General features: G+C 31.6%; 4 protein-coding genes across 9 annotated transcripts; 1 reads left to right on the forward strand and 3 right to left on the reverse strand.

The window, feature by feature from the left end:
* The first annotated feature begins 2,060 nt into the window (after positions 1–2,060).
* LOC128892445 (divalent-cation tolerance protein CutA) lies at positions 2,061–3,106 on the forward strand. The gene is made up of 6 exons (XM_054152876.1): positions 2,061–2,312; positions 2,382–2,441; positions 2,507–2,552; positions 2,626–2,675; positions 2,745–2,787; positions 2,866–3,106. Exons 1-6 carry the CDS (start codon positions 2,149–2,151, stop codon positions 2,947–2,949), a joined length of 447 nt encoding a protein of 148 aa, XP_054008851.1. The 5' UTR covers positions 2,061–2,148; the 3' UTR covers positions 2,950–3,106.
* Positions 3,091–7,214, reverse strand: LOC128892441 (E3 ubiquitin-protein ligase UHRF1-like). The gene is made up of 8 exons (XM_054152870.1): positions 6,815–7,214; positions 5,633–6,258; positions 5,176–5,530; positions 4,927–5,106; positions 4,696–4,852; positions 4,436–4,634; positions 3,939–4,352; positions 3,091–3,873 (listed from the first exon to the last, which is right to left on the reverse strand). Exons 1-8 carry the CDS (start codon positions 6,896–6,898, stop codon positions 3,654–3,656), a joined length of 2,235 nt encoding a protein of 744 aa, XP_054008845.1. The 5' UTR covers positions 6,899–7,214; the 3' UTR covers positions 3,091–3,653.
* Positions 7,215–7,805: 591 nt separating this feature from the next.
* Positions 7,806–11,461, reverse strand: LOC128892442 (adapter molecule Crk). 3 transcript variants are annotated; one of them, XM_054152873.1, is made up of 4 exons: positions 11,329–11,461; positions 10,701–10,963; positions 9,859–10,214; positions 7,806–9,777 (listed from the first exon to the last, which is right to left on the reverse strand). In XM_054152873.1, exons 2-4 carry the CDS (start codon positions 10,733–10,735, stop codon positions 9,305–9,307), a joined length of 864 nt encoding a protein of 287 aa, XP_054008848.1. In that variant the 5' UTR covers positions 10,736–10,963; positions 11,329–11,461; the 3' UTR covers positions 7,806–9,304. The 3 variants fall into 3 exon arrangements, with proteins under 3 accessions (XP_054008848.1, XP_054008847.1, XP_054008846.1); XM_054152872.1 differs by having other exon boundaries at positions 11,227–11,436; XM_054152871.1 differs by having other exon boundaries at positions 10,701–11,436.
* A 1,179-nt stretch (positions 11,462–12,640) lies between these two features.
* LOC128892204 (5'-AMP-activated protein kinase catalytic subunit alpha-2) lies at positions 12,641–16,376 on the reverse strand. 4 transcript variants are annotated; one of them, XM_054152446.1, is made up of 10 exons: positions 16,151–16,376; positions 15,110–15,223; positions 14,883–15,024; positions 14,577–14,815; positions 14,130–14,336; positions 13,944–14,049; positions 13,520–13,854; positions 13,276–13,436; positions 12,999–13,161; positions 12,641–12,939 (listed from the first exon to the last, which is right to left on the reverse strand). In XM_054152446.1, exons 2-10 carry the CDS (start codon positions 15,210–15,212, stop codon positions 12,848–12,850), a joined length of 1,548 nt encoding a protein of 515 aa, XP_054008421.1. In that variant the 5' UTR covers positions 15,213–15,223; positions 16,151–16,376; the 3' UTR covers positions 12,641–12,847. The 4 variants fall into 4 exon arrangements, with proteins under 4 accessions (XP_054008421.1, XP_054008420.1, XP_054008419.1 ...); XM_054152445.1 differs by lacking the exon at positions 16,151–16,376 and adding an exon at positions 15,726–15,874; XM_054152444.1 differs by lacking the exon at positions 16,151–16,376 and adding an exon at positions 15,495–15,719.
* Positions 16,377–16,957: the final 581 nt, after the last annotated feature.

The raw sequence follows: 16,957 nt of genomic DNA on the forward strand, positions 1-16,957 counted from the left end.
TAATTAGTAACGGTCAGATAGCAACAAGTGGAAAATAGATACCTAATTATTCGCGGAATACTCGATACGTCTTGTCGCGCGAACTTCCACGGAACTAATGCAAACTAATGGCGGTCGCGACTGCGCGACACAGCCCGTCGCGCGCCGCTAGGCGGCGGGTGGGGGTACCCCCATTTCTCACCAGGGCTGCGAGTAATTAATTACTTTTAAAATTAATTTCCGTCTTTAATTGACAATTAATTACAAACAATGTGATTAAAAATTATTTAATTAAAATTGAATTGAGCAGAATTAATCGAAAGTCGTTTAACTGACAATTGATATGAGCAAATTTAATCGAAGATATTTAATTCACGATTGATATGAGAAAATTTAATCGAAAATATTTAATTGACGATTGCTTTAAGCAGAATTAATTCAAAACCATTTAATTGACAATTACTTTAAGCTGCTTTATGTTTTTATTATATTACTTTAATTTATACCTATGGTATATACAGGGTGTCCCAAAAATGTTGTAACACCTTGAAAGGGGTGGTTCGGGAGGTGATTTGAAACAAGTTTTTCCTTAGCGAAAATGTTGTCCGAGGCTTTGTTGAGGAGATATTAACGAAAAACACTGACCAATGAGAGCGCGCGGATACCGTTCGAGCGGCCGCGGTAGCGAAGGCTACGAGCTAAGCGGCCGCGTCCAATGTCCTTCGATGCACGTCGAGTCGCTTGTTGCGTACAAGCGCGGCCGCTTAGCACATAGCCTTCGCTACCGCGGCCGCTCCAACGGTATCGGCGTGCTCTGATTGGTCAGTGTTTTTCGTTAATATTTCCTCAACGAAGCCTCGGACAACATTTTCGCTAAGGAAAAACTTGTTTCAAATCACCTCCCGAACTACCCATTTCAAAGTGTTACAACATTTTTGGGACACCCTGTATAGAAGCAACTCATTTTGATGAGGTTAATAGTATTTGGTATAATGCGTTTGTCGCTACAAATTGGTTTATATATATATATATATGTTTATTTATATGTGTTACTTATATAATTAATTGAATTTTATATAAATGTCTTTTAACATTGAAGATATAAACAAATCGTCAATTAAATGGTTTTGAATTAATTCTACTTAAAGTAATCGTCAATTGAATGATCTTCGATTAAATTCGCTCATATCAAGCGCTCATATAATTCGCTCATCTTTCGATTAACTCTGCTTAATTCAATTTTAATTAAGTAATTTTTAATTACATTTATTCAAAATATTTATTAATTAAGTTGATTGAATTAAATTTGTTTAAATCAATTATTTAATTAAAAAATTGTAATTGATTATTATTCAAACCCTGTTCCTCACTAACAATAAGGAAGTCCGATTTAAGTCGTTGGAAAGAAGGATCTCTTTACGATTTTTTTAAACATAATGTATTAAGTGAATCTTTATGAAACTTACAGGGTCTTTTGTTGGATATTTGGTGATAACAAATCATTTTTTTCGATGCAAAATTGTATGTGGAAAGCCATGTATATGGGCATGTTTATAGACTCCTCGTCGTCGAAGTTACGAATTTGCGATAATTGTAAAACCTCCAATGTTTACCTTAAACAAAAAAATAGATAAAGTGCCAGACCAGCGTTTAACACTAGGTTTACGAAGATATTTTCTTAGATTTTTCTATTACTAAAGTAATGTTTTAAGGTCGATAATTCAGTTTGTGAGACACAAACTTCTTTCAATGACCAGGTTACCATATTATCTTGCCTGTGGTAGATATCTAATAGAAACATTTGAAATTTTAACAATAAATGATTGTCTAGTTTTCATATACAATACAGTTAGTTGCAAAAGTGTCATCAAATTTGAAGTAACGTACTTTTTTTCATAATTTCCTAATAATTTAAGAAATTTCATTTCCAAAGTCCATTTGTTTCCTTTGGATCTTACATACAATGTTAGACTATAGAGATTTTTAAATTTCATTCAAATGTAACTAATTACTTCGAATATTAGATTTTGTTATAAGTTCAAAAATCGATTGCTTTAGCTCTCTCTGAGGCTAAGTTCAAGTCATTCGAACAATAGTGGTGTCCAATGATTATGGTACCGGTTAGTGCCGCTTCTGAGAGCATTGTCAAGCATTGTGGCGTCAAAACAAATGTCACGTTTGCCTTGTAAACTAATTTTTGGTTTACTTATGATTTTTTGTTTTGCTAGAAGTGTTAGTAGCCAAACTTATAGAAATATGAGCATTCTTACGGGACTTCACTCTGTAGTGTATGTTACTGTCCCGACACAGGAAGTTGCCAAAACATTAGCACAGCAAGTATTAATTTAATCCGAAAACAAATGGATTTTTTCGAAACAATTACATTCTTTATAATTTCACAGTGGCTTGGTGAGAAATAAGTTAGCCGCATGCGTTAATATCATACCATCGATCACATCAGTGTAAGTATTATATGCAGTTAACATAAAAGAGTGACTTTAAAGCAATAATCAATTATCATTTACAGGTACGAGTGGAAGAACGAAATTAACGAAGACAATGAACTCTTACTGGTATAAATACATTAATTATAAGAGAAATATTATGATAATATTAAAATATATTTCTAATTTATTATTGTTCCAGATGATGAAAACTAGGACCGATACTGTAGATTCTTTGACCAAATATGTAAAGTAAGTATAAATTTAATAATTCGAAATTGCACTCTTAAATTTTACTGATTCTAAATTCTATTTAAACAGGGAAAACCATCCATATGAAGTTTGCGAAGTAATATCTTTACCTGTAAGTTTTGTTTGTACTCTAATATGTGTACAATGTAATTTATAGACAAATCTTACATCTGCATGCATCTTATTACAGATTCAAAATGGAAATGAAAAATACCTCCAATGGATCAGTGAAATAGTTCCACCTATTGATCAGAGATTAGGAACTGAAAATTAATTATTCCTTTTCTGTTCGTGTTTGGTGATATTTTGATCCATTATGTTATAGCAGAAACATATATTTACTATATATTAAAATAATGCATTTAAAAAGTGCTTTTGTGAATATTTCATGATTGTGAAAAATTATATTAAACCATTTACCAGGAAACAAATTGTTTTATTAGAATATAAAATTAAAAGTACTATAACTGAAATCGATCTGAACACATTGATATGTATACATGAATATAGAAGTAAGCATTAAGTAATAGCAGTTTAGTGAAGTATCTCCATATCTGATACTACGTACAACTACAAGAGTAAAACTTACATAAATCAATATAAAAATAAGTACTATAACTATTAATCGTGTGTGTTTTCTTCATTTCCTACAAATTTTGTTCTCTCTGCAATGAAAATATTATCCTTATCCTCGTATTATTAATATTATCATCAGTCATTTTTATTATTATAAGTATTAGTGATAATAAAGTTCATTATTGTTTCGGTGGATTACATACGCAAATTTTATATGCCTGCAAAATTTGCTATGATATATTAAGCAATATAGGCATACATATGCCATACTTATACGAATGTATATATATTATAACAAATTACTCGTAGTTCAGTACCATTCGTTACAGGAATATTACGTAATACAGTCTAGGTAAATATTAATTCGTATTTGAAAGGTAATCGTTTCATGAAAAGTTAATGTTATCTGCCACCCCCGTAGCCTGGATAAAGTAATAACAATGAAGATGATAAAGATTGATTGATTTCCATCTTATAATTTTTGTCTAACAAATGACGACACGATGGGCAACAATGTACACCAGATGAAAAACTACGTTTTAAACAAACATGGCAAATATTATGCGCACACGGAGTCGTTACTGGATTAAAAACCACTTCTAAACAGCAAGGACATATGAACCTGCAATTTAAAAGGCATTAAAAATAAAATCTTACCAGTTACCATACGTAAAAAAATAACAATACCTTTCCGATACTTGTTGTAAAAACGCAGCTTTTCCATTTGATAAAGCTGTACGACATTCGTCCCACAACTTCGCATTTCCTTGATCTTCGTTAATCAATTTCTCTAGTTCGCTTTCTAATTTATAAGCTTCGCGTTTTCGTTTCTTTTTAGGTGGTTCCTCTAGTATTGAAGCAATAGAATTTTGTTGTTCTGTAAACTCGTTTCGTTTCTTATTTGTTTTATTTTTTGCCATTGCTTCTAAGTATCCATCTGGATACATTGGCTTGAAATCTAATGCAGCTATCCGTTCTTTGCCCTCTTTAGTCCATGGTGCGGGTGCAGGATCATCCCTTCTTAATAAATATCTCCATACACGAAAGCCACTTTTACCTGTATCTGGATAATATTTTACCACTTTATATATACCGTCGTACCTAAAAGAAATTTTTATATTACGTAAAACGTAAGTACTATTATTTATTCAAGCAATTTATTTAAAAAATAATAATTGATGTACCTGTTGCCTTCCTCAGGTGCGTATTTACTATGTTTAGCAAGCTTGAAGTTCCTTACTACTCTTACGGGTATACCGCCCCTCCAATCTTCGGCTGTAGCACCAACAGTTGCGTTAAGTTTGGCATTGCAATTTACTGCTAAAGCCTTATTCATTCTAGTCAATGTTTGATCACAACTCTGTTCAGCCGTTCTTTTGTTCCCTTTATAAATATAACGTATCGATTAAAATACAATAAATTAATTTATAAATAAATATCTTACCTGATAAGTCCCTTCCTCCAGACCCAGTATACATAAATTCATCACCATTGTCAATATCATCCTCGTACCCACCGGATAACACGATGGAATATGCGCAATCAGTTTCGCGTCCGTGAATTCCAGCTATATGCGGTCTGTGTACACCAACTTCGGATACCTGTCATTTATTTTTCAATTTATATATGTTACACCCATTGTTAAAATTAATAATTATTTAAAATTTTTAGTTACTTGTACTCTGTATATCCAACACATTCCAACTTCTACTCCTGGAACAGGTCCGCGATGATTTGGTGGTACTATACTACACTCTTTTGTCCTTCCCACACATGCCATTCCCTTACCCCAATCTCGTTTACTGTTACTATTTTCATTGGTTTTTTTTTTCGTCTGCTTCAATTTGTCACCTGCCTTTAAAAAATTAGCATTTATACAGTCATAAAATCACTGTAAGAGTAGATTTACTGCATGATGATTAACCTTTACAATCTCGTTTTCATCATTTTTACATTCTGCGCAATACCAATAATCTTCTTCCGGTATAGACGTTAACGGGGGATTTAAACATCGTAAGTGATACGCGTTGTTACATTCATCGCATAATAGAAGATTATGTTCATCTTCTTTTCCACCACATACTCTGCAACCGCATTCCTTACATTTCGTGCGAGGATTATCCGAACATGCATTACAATTAGCTTGTACGCGTCTTCGTTTACCATTACTGATCATGTGCTGTTCATCTTCAGGGGTTCTATCTTTAAGAAGTTTGGCCTCCTCTATTGCGAAAATTTCACTTTTTGGATTTACTTTACGATTTTCGAGTTGCTGATCCCTATATTGAAATAAAAATAATTACTTTAAATTTTTATTACTCTAAACTGTACATCAAACTTAGTTACCCACTATTAAGTTAAATGTTAATAATGTCAATTACCTTCCAATATGAAGAGTTCCTGTAAGTTCCTGTACTCTTCTCTTTTTATCTATTTTCGATATTGTGAAATCATACCACAGCCCAGTCTCTTTGGGATCATCAACATTATGATTGATCATTACTTTATCACCTATTTTTAAGGCATCAAACCGCATAAGGCGCCTCGCGCGTGGTCTTACAGATAATTCAGGTACATTAAAATGTGGTGCATTGTCGTCAAATTCCCAACGTACATTATAAATAAGTTTATCTTCCTTTTTATAGATTTTTAATATTATTGCCTCGAACCAGGCTCCATAAGTTGGATCAAGACAATCTACAGCATCTCCATCTTTATAATATAAACTTTCAGCTTCGACAAGTGTCTCATCTTCGTTAGAATTATCTATATTGTCTGTTTCAGATTTAGAATTAGTAATAGTAGAACTCGTAGTAGTAGAACTTGTAGTACTACTAGAGGTAGCTTTGATTTTTGCATCATCAACATTTACTCTCATCATTAACTGAATGACATCATTTAAGTTGATATTGTAATCATGAAGCTTATAACCATTTTCTAACTGTTTTCCACGAAAAAACAATCTTTGCAAATCAGCTTTCACATTAAATTCTTTTTCAATTTCGTGCTGAAAAATAAGACAAAGATTATTACATATGAATAAAACATACATATACCCTTCCATAATGTTGGTATTACAGTAAACTTAAAAATAATTGTTTTTATTTTAAATACAAGATTTTACACATTCTCTATATAAATACAAACTATATCAATGTATATAATAATATAGCTTTTTTATTTGTCTATAGGGTGTGTTATATTTTAAGTCGAGTAATAATATCATGGTAATTGAAGCTTTCATAAAATGTCGCCAACTAAACTTCGCCATATTTAATCAAGAACGTTCAAGCTGCTTATGCTTTACGTAATAAGTAATATGCAAGAATAAACCATCTACTTGTTAAAATTTATACACATTTTCCTCTCACATATACTATACATCACTAATAAATAAATTTAATAACTTCTACTTTCTTATAAGTAAGAAACAAATGCTACAAGGATATATTGTCTGTAATAAGTATCATAGATAGGAATGTAAACTATTAATAAATACTGAAATTTCCCTTCCATCTTCGAAAGGAATACTTTTGATTCTAAATATACACAGAACCAAGTACCTTAAAGTCTTCCACCTCAGTCAATTTAGAGATAGTCAGTATTGCCTCCTGTTTACCATCTATTGTTCGCACTTTAACGTACATTTTGATGCGTTCGTTTAATCAAATATTCTCAAATACTCGTGGCTCTCTATCGTCTATTTAACAGTTACGTTTTTGTATCGATTCACAAACAAAAGACGAAAGTAAAGATTTAAATTACTTATCAACAACAGTACATCTAAAATTTAACAAATTTCGCGACCAATAGTCGCTGTTGATCGCTGTCAGAACTAGCCTCACCACTTGTTGGCACCTAATGAGAATGGAAATTTGGCGGGAAGAAACCATGAGGGCACGTAACGGAAAAACTAGAAACATCTGACATGCGCATACTACGTCTCTCTCATTGGTAAATTATTTTTGGTTCCAACAAAACAAACGAAATACATTTTTTATAAAAGCTTATCAGTTTTCGGTAAATTTGTCGATTACCATTAATTATATAGTGTTAACTTATACATCTTCTAGTGTCTATGCTTTTCTTAAATAGAATGGCATTATATAATAAAGTAACTAGTACGGACAAATAATGATACACTTTTTATACGAATGCTTTGGAATAATTTTGTTCGAAACATGAACGAAATAAACGTTTGTTTCTTGCACATTAATGGAGGATAATTCTACGTTGTATTACTGTAAATGCACCCGAAGATATTCGGAGAAAACAATTTGTTAAAAGAAATAAATTCTAATTGACAATCGGTGAACTAGTTTTGATTTTAGTTTAGAAATATCTAATTTTTTGAATATATTCTAAAAAGTTATATTAGACAAATTTCATTTAGATGTTTGAATTAATACAGTTAAACGGTAATCAGAATTAAATTTTGTAGGAATTTATAATTATACCATAATTTTACTGCTCGTTATCAAAGGAAGTTTCAAGGTAGAAATACCTGCACTGGATTTCTAAAATAATAATCCAGTTTGCAAACACCTACAGAAATACAGAAAATTACAATTATTTCTTTTTTTTTTCTCTTACATGGTTATACATAACGTACACGCAATTTACATACAATTATTCTTAAATGCGATTAATACATAGCATCATGAGCAGAAATCGAAAATTGTTAGTTTTCTGTATAAAAATATCGGAGAAACGATTGATGGAACTGTAAGATAAAATTACAATTTATACAAATATATAATAATATGTAAATATATATTAAAATGTATTTATACATACATAACTGCATTTATACTAATTCTATAATTAAACCGATTTTTAAACAAAAACTTTGATGTTGTAATCCTTACAAAAATCACTATATGGTCGTCTTATATAATTATATATTAATGATATATAATTTACATTAATTAAATCAAATATGACTATGATTACAGTAGAATTAATGTATATAGTAGAAAGCGGAACGACAAAATTGCTACTATTTTTTACAAAACTAAAATGCTATTATGAAAGGTATAATTACATATTAACAAGTAATTCGCAAACTTATAATCATTATAATAATACAGTTCATTTATAGACGTAAATTCACAGTTTCTGCTCTTATAATTTATATGGTAATCGCAACTTATATAATTACATATTAATATATAATTAATATGATTCATGTATAATTACAATCGTAATGCGGTTAACAGTTCCGTCTTTAAATAGAATATGGTCTAGTAGAAAATGTTGTTCCACATGCGGCACAACCTATGGCTAAGCAGCACGATATGTACCGGTACAAAATTTCCATAAAAATAATGGAATGCTCTTGTTACTCTTAAGAAAAACAGCAATAATAGTTATAGTAAATAGTTTTATCATTCTTTCAATGTCACTTTACGACTAGAGAAATTAGAACAAAATTGCTCTTAATTTCAACAAAAGGAATAATATGTAAACATTAAAACATACTCCGATTGCATTCATGAATAATAATAATCATTACGAAAATGTTGATGATAATGAGTGAAATTATTTTATTTTGTTCTAAATATTTTAAAATATGAGTTATTTGCACTTTAACATAGTGTGATATTTGCCTTCAATATTTGACATATAACACATTTTCTACTTAATACGATATTAAATAGGAAGAATATTTTGATATTTTTAATTGTATCTGTTTAGCTTTCTTTTGGATGTCCATGCCTTATTGTAAAAGAAATTTATTAACAAAGGACAGGTTTAAGATTAATATAAATTTACTATAAGTACGAAACTATTAATAATTATGAAACACGTGAATTTATGAAATTTAACGGAAAAATAAATGTTATTAAAATAAAGAATAAAATATTAAGAAAACGATCAAAATAATTCCAATTATAATTATGGTCTATTCAAGGGTATTAACTCTATAGAGGATTATAAAACGGACTGATTCTGTGTACCGGTACATAAGTTAGCTGCTAATGTAAATCTAAATTGTCATTATAGAACTCTCCAAGTCAACTTCATTGCTCATCACACTTGGAAGACCTCTGTTAAATCTCCTGATTGTCTTCTCCAGTCTCATTATCTACAAACTCAACATGTGTGAATGGAAAGTGGCCGACCTTGCCATGTAATTCACCTTCCCACTGGCCATTTATGTTAGTCTTTGTAACTTTTATCACGTCTCCAACTTCAAGCTTCAGGGCAGTTTTATCATATGCGTTTGGTACTCTTGCTTGTTTTACTTTTGCAAATGCGGGCAAAGTTCGCTGAATGTTTGATCTGCGAGTAGTCCCTTGTCCACTTTCTAGAAAAGGCATTTGCGAAGCAGAAACTTGTACAGAATTTGAATTCAAAGTTGAACTTCCACCGCTTTCTGGGCGTGAATTATTCTCCATAACCGAATGATTGTCCTCTTCGTACTTCTGAACATATGGAACTGGAACTGAACCAGTTTGACCAACACTGTTTTTAGCAGTCCACCATTGTTCTTCATCTCTTGATATTATCGTCAGAATTTCACCTGTGACAGATTGTACAATATCATTATTTGTTCAAATTACTAATCATTACTGAGAAGTCAGAAATCTAATATTACACATACCTTTTCTAAAAGGTAAATCATCAGAATCATTCCCTTCAAAATCATATTTTGCTATTACCCTTTGTAACTTTTTAGGGGCAGGTCTAATCAATGGTGTTGTGTCCAAGTAATGTAATTTGTAAAAAGCCAAAAGGTTGGGTATGTCAGGAAACATTTGATCTCCGATCCGATAACGTATTTGATCGCCTTGCTGAATTTTATTTATTATGTAATGGCTAACCTTACTGTCTTCTCGTACGCAGAGAACAAAATCTCCAATTATTGATGTGCTGTCACGTACTAAAAATACACCACCTTCTCTTTCACCCATTAGTAAATCCGAGGCATCTTGACGTGACATTGCACCAAAGTACCAACTAAAACATCAGTAATAAAATGTATATCATAAGCTTTAATAAAGTAATTCTTTCTTTTTGGTACTAACAAGTTCAGTAAAAAAAAAAAATAAATAAAACCTAAATTGGTGTATATGAAATATACAGAGTGATAAAAAGAAAGATCTAAAACTTCAGGAGTTTATATTTATAAATTTATAAGTATATAATACCATAAGTATTTTTATAATATGATAATGTAAACAGAAGACTTAGTTTGGAAGTACATTGGTTCAAGATTATATAACAAATTCTACTTCAAACAAAATCTACTTTATAGAAAATATATCTTTAAAGATTGAGTAAAAATAAAAAATAAAAACCGGCGTTCGTATTAACCTAATAAATGATAGCAGTTGTCATAACTTTAAAGGTTAATAATAGATTGAGCGAGGTTTATTATTCGAAGAAATATCAGGAGTAAAATTGAGAGTGAAGTAATACGTATAAAAACGTATCGTTATTTACCTGGACCTGTCATATTGATCGAAAGTAGCAGCCATTGTTTTGCAAGTAATCGGAGATAAATCCGTCAAAATCGGCAGTGTTGAATTATACTTGTTGATCAATATATCGTGGGATCGGGAGCGCCTCTCCTATGTGTGCGAGAAAAGGACCCGGAAAAAGTAAAAAGCGCAACAGGGCCTGGATGGCGCGGCGAATACCGCTCTTGTGTGGGACGGAGGAGGCCCGGGTTCAAGTCCCCAAGTCCCTCTCTTTTTCCGCGGATCCTGCAATATCAAAGAGCACCGTTCTCGAAGTGGCTTAAACGTCTGCATAGTAAAAATAAACAGCAATTCGAAGCTGTTGTAGCTCAATGCAGTGTTTAAAACCGTCTCCAAATTGAAGAACGTGCTATCTCCGTAAATAATACGTTCAAAAACCTTTCGTCAATAGTCATCGATCGAGTTTTGAGAATCGCTTGTCAAAAAGACTCGTGCGAAGTTGCGTATCTGTTTGAACGATTGCAAACATGTTCGAAGCAAGCCCTTACTTCCTCTATTGTTTTTTTAGGTTTTCACCCCTCACGTCGAATATGTTGCACTTTACCGCTCCTCCCAAGTTACACAAAGATATAATATACTTATTTACGTACAAATAGTCCTCGAAAAAGTCTCTGAACTTGCACTCTCACGAAAATGGTCGTCAGCATATTCCACTTAAACCTATGACATAAAAACAGAAGCCAATGATTTGTTCAAGTTTTGCAAACTAGATATAGAATGAACAGAGTGGAAACTTTGGCAAGATTCTCAGAAAAAAGTATTTTTAGCGCTATCTAACGTCTCGATAAAAGAACTAGGATCTTCCATTGTTCATCATTTATTTTTAAGTAAATAACTCTTGTTGAGAGGAATATGGCATATCAAAAGTATCCTCTAATTCTTATCAGTATCGTACAGATAAAATGATGTCTTCTGTGATTAGATGATAGATTCTAATCACACATATTTATATTATACCAGCATTCTGGTAATAAAATCATGTGACTTGCGATAGAATCTCATTGGTTTGCTATATCTTCAGTTATAAGATACCGCATACAGGATCGATAAACATGTTTTTATTTCTTTTATTTTATTTTATATTTTTACGTACTTCTTGTTATTGACTTTAACACTGCAAATATATATACTTATTTTACATGAATAGTAACTTGTATAGTTCTTATTGAATCTTCGCCATTTCGGTACTATGACCGATCACGTGATGACTCGATCCGATAAGGGTGCGCAGCAGAGATGGGCAAAATCCTAGACTTCGAATAAATCTGAAGTTTGCCGATATGTTTGTTTCGTTTCCTTCTTTGGAAAATTTTTAAAAGAGGAAACGAGACAAACATATCAGCAAAGTTCAGATTTATTCGAAGCCTAGGGTTTTGCCCATCACTGGTGCGCAGGAGACCCAGCAAAACTCCGAGTTGACTTCAGCGACAGTTGCGGAAAAAGTAGGAAACTCCGGAACAAGGATAGATAGATCCTTGTCTCTTCAATGATGCTGTGACAGAGGAGGAGATACAACAATCGGAGGAGAGACAAAGACAGAATGATGTCAAACATTTGCAATTTTTCATCAGTTATTTTCATCCTACTAGACGAGGAAGCGACCTTTCCAGCTCATTCTTTTTTAAACTGTTCCTTATAAAATTCCGCTGCGGGGGATAGTTACAAATTTTGCAATTTCGCTTTTGAAACATGCTAAAAATACGTTCAAAGGCAAGACATTTTTTTTCAATTTTTTCCGAAAAACGCTTGACGAGACGATGGATTTACTTCCCCTGATTACGAAGTGCATAATTATTATATATTTTTGTTCATTATTGTGTCTGAAAAACGCGAAAAACTATTTTGTCAATATTTCTAAAATTTATTTACACGAGAATAAAATATCGAGGTTGAAGAAAAATATTATTTCACTTTTCATGAATTTATTATCATCTCTGTTTGCACTTAATTCCTCTGAGAAATTAATATTCATTTGTATTTTCTCTAAAAGACCCCGTTATCCTAGAAATTGCATAGTATGCGTTGTAATTAAAACAAGAAATAAAATTTTTTAACAGTTTCAGTTAACATAATCCTAAAATAAACAATGACTCGTGTTATGTAGAAAATTCATCGAGCCAATTGCGTAATTAATGCTGCACACATTTCAAAGAATTCCATTGTATGATGACCTGTTGCTTGAGGCGGCGGAAGTGTAGGGTCTGAAATAATAATGTACATAATAAAAGAACAAATATCACGTAGCGATATAATTTTTTACCTCGTCCTATTTCCTCTCCTTCTTCACTGGACAAAGACTTAAAATCCAGTAAATAGCTTTTATAATCAACTTGATACAGTTGTAACGACATCTTGCTGTACTTGTCGGCTAATTTATTTTTTTGCCGTACTCTAACACTGTAGGCATTTATGATTTTCCATTCCTAAAGAAACAAATGTTTCCGTTAATATTAAATAGAGACATGTCCAAGTTTATCGATTTGATAAGCCATAAATGTTTAATACCATACAAAGGATTAATAAAGGAAGTATCTTACAAAGCTAAGAGCTTTCATAGCACGGTAGACTTCGTTCATGATATCATTGGGTTTAGATTGTGAGCGAATTCCTAAGTGCCATTTGGCTCGTTTTACTGGAGTACGATTACCTTGCGTCTGGGATGACGTACTCCCTTGAGAACTTTGTCGTTCTCGGAATGCTAAAAAAAAATTTTATAATGATATAGTAGGATTAAAAATTGTATAGGTTCTGTTATTCATAGTTTTCAGATATTAAACGTACGTGCTATTCTCTCTGGATGTGGTCTCAGAGGACTGTTATTAGAATCATTGGGACTAAAAGCAACAGGAGGTGGGCTAGATGCTACATAGAAATCTTTTAATTCCGCCTTAGCAGCCTCATCAGCGATTCTTTTATTGTCTATTATCAAATGATAGGCAATCGCCAATTGGTCGTGGGGATCTCCACCTAATAATGCAGAATGAACTTCTGCTTCCTTTACATTAAATTTCTCGCAAACTTCGTTTATTGCATCTATATCGATTACAGAAGAATCCTGTTCAACGGGCGACGGGAACAAATACGAAGGTAAATCCTTTTGGAACCATTCATGTTTCCTAAAACAAAGACAATAATTGTAATCATTTTAAACGCTAATATGTTTCTTTACAGACTATCGAAATTATTTGTGTAAAATTGAATGTACTTGATATCTTCAATAGTGGCCCTTTTCATAGGGTCCACTTGCAACATATGACATAAAAGGCTGACAACAGTTTTATTTAGGTATTCTGGAATGGGGAAAATTCCAGCTGAAACAAAAATCCTTTCATAGAGAGTCCGCAGAGGAAATAAAAATATCAGAAATAAGAATTACATAAATATTACTTACATTTGATTTTACGAAATAGGGTAGATACATGTTCATCGTCGAATGGTAGAGTACCACAAAGTAAAGCATACAATATTATTCCACAAGACCAGATATCTACTTCTGGACCAGCATAAAGTTTACCCGAAATTACTTCTGGCGCCGCGTAATTAGGAGAACCGCAGGAAGTACGTAAAAACTCTCCATCCATCATCATGTTTGATAAACCTGAAGTTAGATTAAATTCTATAAGTATTGATTTAATTTATTTAACATACAAGACATTCATATAATTCTCCATGACTCATAATTATTTTTTAAACTCTTTCAGTATAATTTTCATAAGACATTAAATACAATTGTATAAATGAAGTATAAAGGAATAAATTTTATTAAAATTTGAATGTCTTGCATTTTTATTCAAGCTTTTATTTGATGTGCGATAAAATCCCAGCTATATCCAAATACCGAAATCTGCTATTTTTACATGTAGATTGTGGTCTAACAGAAGGTTTTCTGGTTTTAAGTCACGATGAACTATCATATGCCTGTGACAATAATCAACGCCTGAAATAATTTGCTGGAAAAATCTTCGTGCCTCGTATTCCTTAAGTTTTCCATGTTTCACAATATAGTCAAACAATTCTCCACCAGATACATACTCCATTATCATAAATATGTCTGTGGGTGTGCTTATAACTTGATATCTAATTTAAAAGATAAAATTTAAATGATAGTTGTTTAACATTATAGTATCTAATGTTATTTACTTACAATTTAATAATATGAGGATGTCTAAAAAGTTTAAGATTTTGTATTTCTCTTCGAATTTTTCCAACCACATCTAGACTTTTGATTTTCTGACGATTTAGAATTTTTACAGCAACTTTATGTTTTGTTAAAACATGTTCTCCAACTACAGAAAATATAAGTTCCATTGATTTATTAATTTGACAAAGAATAATAAGAATTTAATTAAAGAAGAATAATAGTGTACATACTTTTTACTTTACCAAATGTTCCAACACCCAAAGTTTGTCCAAGCGTATAATGTCCTATCTTAACGATAGGCTGTGGTTGATTAGAAGGAATTCTTTCAGACATTGTTGATATTCCTATTATTTATAAGAAATTAAAGGAATTACTAAAACCTGTTAAATAGGATAAAATGTCTCATAAATCATGATACAATAATGATGTTATAGATGAAAAACAAGATAAAATGTTCTTTAAATAGATTCAAAAACAAATTTTTCAAGACACAGACACTCGAAACAAATGAAATTCGATGTGACTTATAATTTGAAAGTGTATCAGTGAAAATCAGAGCGTATAAGGTCAATTATCGATTATTGTTAATATTATTCAACGCAAATAATTACTTACATTACATAAATCTAACAAATTTGTCAAAACGTAAACCAAGGTCAAACAGGGTGTAAAAATGAATTAATATCGTTCGTTAATCGTATAATCCCACGAAAGTAACAATGCTGGATCGAAGAGTACGAGAACAAACGTACGTTAAATAAAAAAAAAAAATATGTATCGCGAAATGGAAAACAGATCGCTAATGATTTAAATCACCTGACATTATTTACATATTCTGACACTTACTATCTCTAAAATACCATTACATACTCAATACGATATTTCGATCATTTATCATGTAGATAAAAGAACAGAAATCTACTGGTAAATTTTGTTGTGGTATTTCTGATTCGTAGAAAAGTAGAACTTGTAGATCACTGAAATGTCTGGATAGTTGGATTGGCGGTACATATGAAATTTACTTTTGCCTATGAAATATGTATGATATCGTACTACTTAATTTTTTAATAACTGTAAAAATGTCTTCAATCTAATTAGACTCGAAGGTCGAATCAGTTATCTACGTATTCTATATTTTTGAAAATGTAGACCCTTCGTTTATTTCAGACCTGTAATTATTATTATCGAATAGTTCTAGGACATTTTTATGTATGTGTGTGAGGGGGGATCTGTTAATATTAATTATTAATTTATTAATTAAATTGTCGAACCTGACTATAGTGCAGAGTTGACAAATTGGCAATTTGATTGGCTGGTTCGTTATATCGAAGATCTCCAAGCGTAGATGTAATTTATTACTCAAGAGATTACGTAATTTCTCTATATATTTAATTTGATCAAATCTACGTTTTTTAGTAAAATTTTGATGGATCGGACGATCAGACATCACAACTGCGTATGTACCTGGTGTATGATTGAGCACCTCCACCACTATGAATACTTCAGCTGATTTCAGCGTCGGTGTCGCCGATTTAGGCTGATTGCTACTGATTGCTACCGAAAAAAAGATTTCTAATGCATGGACAAATTAACGTTTTTATTGCAGCTTTAATTCTACGTTTATTTAAAATATTCTCGAGTTCATTCAGACAAAACGATCGCAAGGTTTTATTACATACCCCAATCGTATTAGTTGTTTAAAACTTCTAACATAAGACATACCCACATTAAAGCAATAATGATTTTAATGTATTAGTAATTAGTACAATTAATATTTGGCATAATTACAAATATATAACACTTTAATATCGTTAAAGAAGAAATTAGAAAAGTACTTCTATATTTGTATAAGTATAATTAAAGGGTATAGTCGAATATATTCGTAAATCCAATTAGACTTGCGATGGGTTAATGCATAGCTTAAAAAACAAAAAATTTGCCAATTGTTACAAGGGGTTCATTGTTTGTATCCACACCTAAACGTACAGCTTATTTTAAATTATACTATGTTTATTTTATTTTGATAATGAAGGGTAGATAAAATTGTTTATACAACAGACTGTTTATAATATGTAAAT

Source organism: Hylaeus anthracinus, unplaced genomic scaffold (assembly GCF_026225885.1).
Source record: "Hylaeus anthracinus isolate JK02 unplaced genomic scaffold, UHH_iyHylAnth1.0_haploid 12002, whole genome shotgun sequence".
NCBI lineage: Eukaryota > Metazoa > Arthropoda > Insecta > Hymenoptera > Colletidae > Hylaeus > Hylaeus anthracinus.

Coding starts and splice junctions, on each gene's coding strand:
- LOC128892445 (XM_054152876.1), top strand. CDS start 2,149: ATGTCACGTTTGCCTTGTAAACTAATTTTTGGTTTACTTATGATTTTT. Junction 2,553..2,625: donor AAGACAATGAACTCTTACTG/GTATAAATACAT, acceptor TTATTGTTCCAG/ATGATGAAAACTAGGACCGA. Junction 2,788..2,865: donor GCGAAGTAATATCTTTACCT/GTAAGTTTTGTT, acceptor ATCTTATTACAG/ATTCAAAATGGAAATGAAAA.
- LOC128892441 (XM_054152870.1), bottom strand. CDS start 6,898: ATGTACGTTAAAGTGCGAACAATAGATGGTAAACAGGAGGCAATACTG. Junction 6,259..6,814: donor CTGAGGTGGAAGACTTTAAG/GTACTTGGTTCT, acceptor CTTATTTTTCAG/CACGAAATTGAAAAAGAATT. Junction 3,874..3,938: donor TTACAACAAGTATCGGAAAG/GTATTGTTATTT, acceptor TTTAAATTGCAG/GTTCATATGTCCTTGCTGTT.
- LOC128892442 (XM_054152873.1), bottom strand. CDS start 10,735: ATGGCTGCTACTTTCGATCAATATGACAGGTCCAG. Junction 10,215..10,700: donor GATCAATATGACAGGTCCAG/GTAAATAACGAT, acceptor CTGATGTTTTAG/TTGGTACTTTGGTGCAATGT. Junction 9,778..9,858: donor TGATTTACCTTTTAGAAAAG/GTATGTGTAATA, acceptor AATCTGTCACAG/GTGAAATTCTGACGATAATA.
- LOC128892204 (XM_054152446.1), bottom strand. CDS start 15,212: ATGTCTGAAAGAATTCCTTCTAATCAACCACAGCCTATCGTTAAGATA. Junction 14,816..14,882: donor CATCCTCATATTATTAAATT/GTAAGTAAATAA, acceptor CTTTTAAATTAG/ATATCAAGTTATAAGCACAC. Junction 13,162..13,275: donor CTATGAAAGCTCTTAGCTTT/GTAAGATACTTC, acceptor TTGTTTCTTTAG/GAATGGAAAATCATAAATGC.